The sequence below is a fragment of the Cicer arietinum genome, chromosome 1, assembly GCF_000331145.2.
Source record: "Cicer arietinum cultivar CDC Frontier isolate Library 1 chromosome 1, Cicar.CDCFrontier_v2.0, whole genome shotgun sequence".
NCBI lineage: Eukaryota > Viridiplantae > Streptophyta > Magnoliopsida > Fabales > Fabaceae > Cicer > Cicer arietinum.
This window is the reverse complement of record NC_021160.2, coordinates 15896770-15900549: the sequence shown is the minus strand read 5'-3', so window position 1 is coordinate 15900549 and position 3780 is coordinate 15896770. Positions and strand designations below refer to the sequence as shown.

The window sequence follows — 3780 nt, the reverse complement described above, 5'->3', positions numbered from 1 at the left end:
TTACAGCATTTAGTAGAATTTCAAATGATTAGAAGTTTTCAATTGAACTAATTGTTGTCGAAATATACATAAAATACTAACGTTGCAAACAAAATGTAACTTAAAGGATCAAATCAACATAAAATAAACTTAAATTATCGTAGAAATTAAGTTTTCAATTGAACTAATTGTTGTCGAAATATAAATAAATGTATTATTACATCATTTTGTACTTTTTTTTAATAAATCCAATATAAATATTACACTCATCCGGCGGCTTTACACAACTACTAACCACAATTGTTTATTGGGCTTAGCTAAAATATGCATGCAATTCCCAATTCCCAAATGTACATTACAAAAACAAAAATGAACTTCATGAACAAAAACATATATACTAAATGATACATTGAACTCATTTAAATGAAAAATAAAATAAAATTACACAAATCAATAGAAGAAAAATCTCAACATTTTGTACAACAACCAGAAGGGAGAACCTTAGGAAAACTTGGACAAGTACAAGAACAAGAACATTTGCAAATGCAACAAGAAGGAAAAGGCCACTTAAAATAGCAACCTGGGAGACTACAACAACACTTGTTGTTGCAATCACAAGTCTCTTTACAACAATGTGATTTTTTATCACAGCAACAACACCAATTTGATAATGAGCAATTTATAGATGGAACACAACTACTACATTTGCATTTGCTTTGTTTGCAATTGCAACAGCTAGTAGAGAAACAATCACAACACCAACAGCAGACCCATGACAAGTTCAAACACCGCATCCGGCTGCACACACAAAAAATCACTCATTGTTTTAGTCGTCGATGCTTTAAGACAATTAACATACCAATTAAATCTAGATACATTACATTTTATTTCACAAATAGTAATTTGTGACGTTGTGTCCTATTATATGAAATAAAACATGTATAATCTAGGTAGGTTTGCAATCAAATTTTAGTATATCAAATTGCAATATTCAATTAGAAATTTCCGTTGTTGAACCAGGACACTTCATAAACACTTCCAATTAAACCATCACTCAAAAAATAGTTATGACTTGTGATACATATATATAAATATATTAACAACATCAAAATTGTACCATAGCCACTTCCATAAGCGACACGACCTGCGGTTCTTCTTGCTCCTGATTGAAAGAGAAAATGCATAAACATCACGATTTCTCGAAAACTAATAAAGTTCAACTAGAACACATATTCTTACGTCGGTAACAGAGGATCTGAGTTTGCCATCATAAAATCAGCAATCCTGTAACATTGTTGCATTAAATTAATTCAACAAAGTGGACATAGCTAGAGTAACAATTAAAGTATTTTAGTGAAATTCTTTAGTTTCATAATCTAAACTGGCACAGGCAATTTCAAAAATAGACACATACTCTTGGCAGCATTTTGAAGCTGGTTGAAAACCTTCAGAAGATTTTAACTCTTCCTGCCAGATGAAAAGTTGAAAGTCAATTTTGTTTTACATCAGAAGATGTAAAAGAGAGATGGTATTAAACTACATCGAATCGTGGCTGCGCTACCGCAATGCAAAATAACAAGTTTGACAGTAGTATATAACGCTGCTAGTGCTATGTAAGTATACAACACGAACACTTCTGATTGAAAGTGTGACTGGTGTTTACATGTTAGTGTCACTATCGTGTTTAGTGTCATTGTCCGTACCTCAAACTCATTTTTTGGGGACTGATCGAATTAGTATATAGTTTATAGATATGTCCCAGTGTCACTATCATGTTTAGTGTCGTTGTCTGTACTACATAGTTATTTCTTGGGCCCGGATTGAATTAGTTTATAGTCTATAGAAGCTTCTTTTCTCAAACAAGTAGAATTCCAGAAAAAGATACTTTATATTTATGGAAAAATCTATTATTTAGAAAACTCATTACCATTCCAAGTTGATTTCCGCTTTCTCTTCCTTACAGATACTGCATATTTGAAAACTTTATCCAAAGTAGCTTTTAGTGATTTTCTAATATAACTAAATTATAAGCCATTGCATAACCATGTAAATTTTACAACCAACAAAAGTGAGTCCCTCAACTTAATTAGCATTCACGGAACACAATTTAAAGATTCCTCAGAATTTTACTTTTTACTACTCTCTAAGAGCATCAATGCTTAATAAATGCTAGCAGCTAGCTAATTTCCTAAAATTGATAACTATAATTGTGAAAATCATTGAATGTTGATAAGGAAACTGTAACAAACAATTCTCAGAAGCCAAAATATCATTGTAAGAAGTAACCAATTAGATCATATATATATAAAGTGTCAAAATCATGTAAAAATTGAAAAACAATCACATTCATGCACTTGGTCATTTGATCACAAAATGCAATGTCACAATCACCAACAAAGCAATCTACCAATTTTCAATAATAACAATAAAGATGATTTGTCAAAACACTTCATATTGAAAGCAGGTCCAATGGTCCAAATATTATGATACCAACGTGACACTAACACTTGTGCAGATACAATCACTTATATTTTCACATCATATTACTCATGTTCAATGTTTTTTTCAGTGTTTCTCTATAAATACTTAATATATTATTCAAAGTTAAGAGATAGTTTTAAATTGCGATCCACAACTATAATTAGTGCAATATTGTAGATTTTAAAGTCTCTACAATGGAGTCTCCTGCATTTTACCGCAGTGTAAAGGTTGAGAGTGACCGCAATTTACAAACCATCGAAGCTTTGAATTCCATTTCAGTTACTCAAAACAGCAAAACCATATAAGTTTATGAATACAATTAAAAAAAAAAAAAGGTACAAAGCAAAAGTACCTGAGCTAAAAAAACTGACCTCAAGAAAACTTATCTCTCTTTCAAGCATTTGAATTCTGGCCATTTCACGGCGCTTTCCATACAAATCAGGGTACCCTAGTGGAGCTTTAGGAGATGGAAGTGGAAGAGACATAACATTAGAAGAAGGGTCTCTTATAGGAGTAGCCATGATGATGATGAAAATGAAAACTAATATATCAATTGAACTTTGCAAGAAATATTGTAGTAATAATAACAATAATAATGATAGTAGTAGTAGAAGAAGAACAAGTCATAGTTGTTGTTGATGGAGAAGAAGTAAGTAATTAGTGTAAGGGACAAAGGAGAAGAGGCACATTAGTTTAGGTGTATGTGAATGGCACATGAAATGAAATGACTGTGGCAGAGACAGTAAATAGTGCTTCTGACAAGGGATAATTAATTAACACCTAGAAGAAGAAAATAAGAAAATAAAAAATGGAGTACAAAAGAACAAAAAAAGAAGTGAAGAAAATAATACTATTGGTGAATGAAATAAAAGTTTAATTTTCATAATGGTTGGTAATAATAAAGGTGCAATACGAAATGGGAAGTGAAAAGGGTCATAAATGTGGATGGAAAGAAACTCATTATTGCAGGAGGGGGCTAGTGGTGGTGACTAGGGAGAATCTTATGTGAGTATGCTTCGTGAGATCTAGAAAATAAAATTGCTCATAAATACTATAATAAATGCACCAGTCAAACGATAATAATAATATTAATAACTAAATGCAAAAGAATATACTTCATCAATTCCTTTTTACTAGTAATCAATTTTTTAAAAAATATTATTTTATTTAAGTGTTTTTACAAAGGCATCCATTGCATTGCATTGTTTATAAGTTGTTTTACATTCTTTTTTATTAAAAATAATATATAATTGAAACTACATTGAGAATATTATAATTTAAATTTACTAAAATTAAAAATGATGAATTTATAAATAAATT

At 30.5% G+C, this 3780-nt stretch overlaps 1 protein-coding gene across 1 annotated transcript; it reads right to left on the bottom strand.

Moving 5' to 3' along the window:
• Positions 1-330: 330 nt before the first annotated feature.
• Positions 331-3462, bottom strand: LOC101491801 (uncharacterized). Its single transcript, XM_004488035.4, has 5 exons — positions 2832-3462; positions 1394-1446; positions 1219-1263; positions 1097-1141; positions 331-777 (listed from the first exon to the last, which is right to left on the bottom strand). Exons 1-5 carry the CDS (start codon positions 2979-2981, stop codon positions 447-449), a joined length of 624 nt encoding a protein of 207 aa, XP_004488092.1. The 5' UTR covers positions 2982-3462; the 3' UTR covers positions 331-446.
• Between the last annotated feature and the right edge of the window lie 318 nt (positions 3463-3780).

Bases quoted from the DNA above. Each gene is read 5' to 3' on its own strand.
- LOC101491801 (XM_004488035.4), bottom strand. From the start codon at position 2,981: ATGGCTACTCCTATAAGAGACCCTTCTTCTAATGTTATGTCTCTTCCA. The intron at 1,142-1,218 runs GTAAGAATATGT...TCTTTCAATCAG, and splicing joins TCAGATCCTCTGTTACCGAC to GAGCAAGAAGAACCGCAGGT. The intron at 778-1,096 runs GTACAATTTTGA...TTGTGTGTGCAG, and splicing joins CGCTTATGGAAGTGGCTATG to CCGGATGCGGTGTTTGAACT.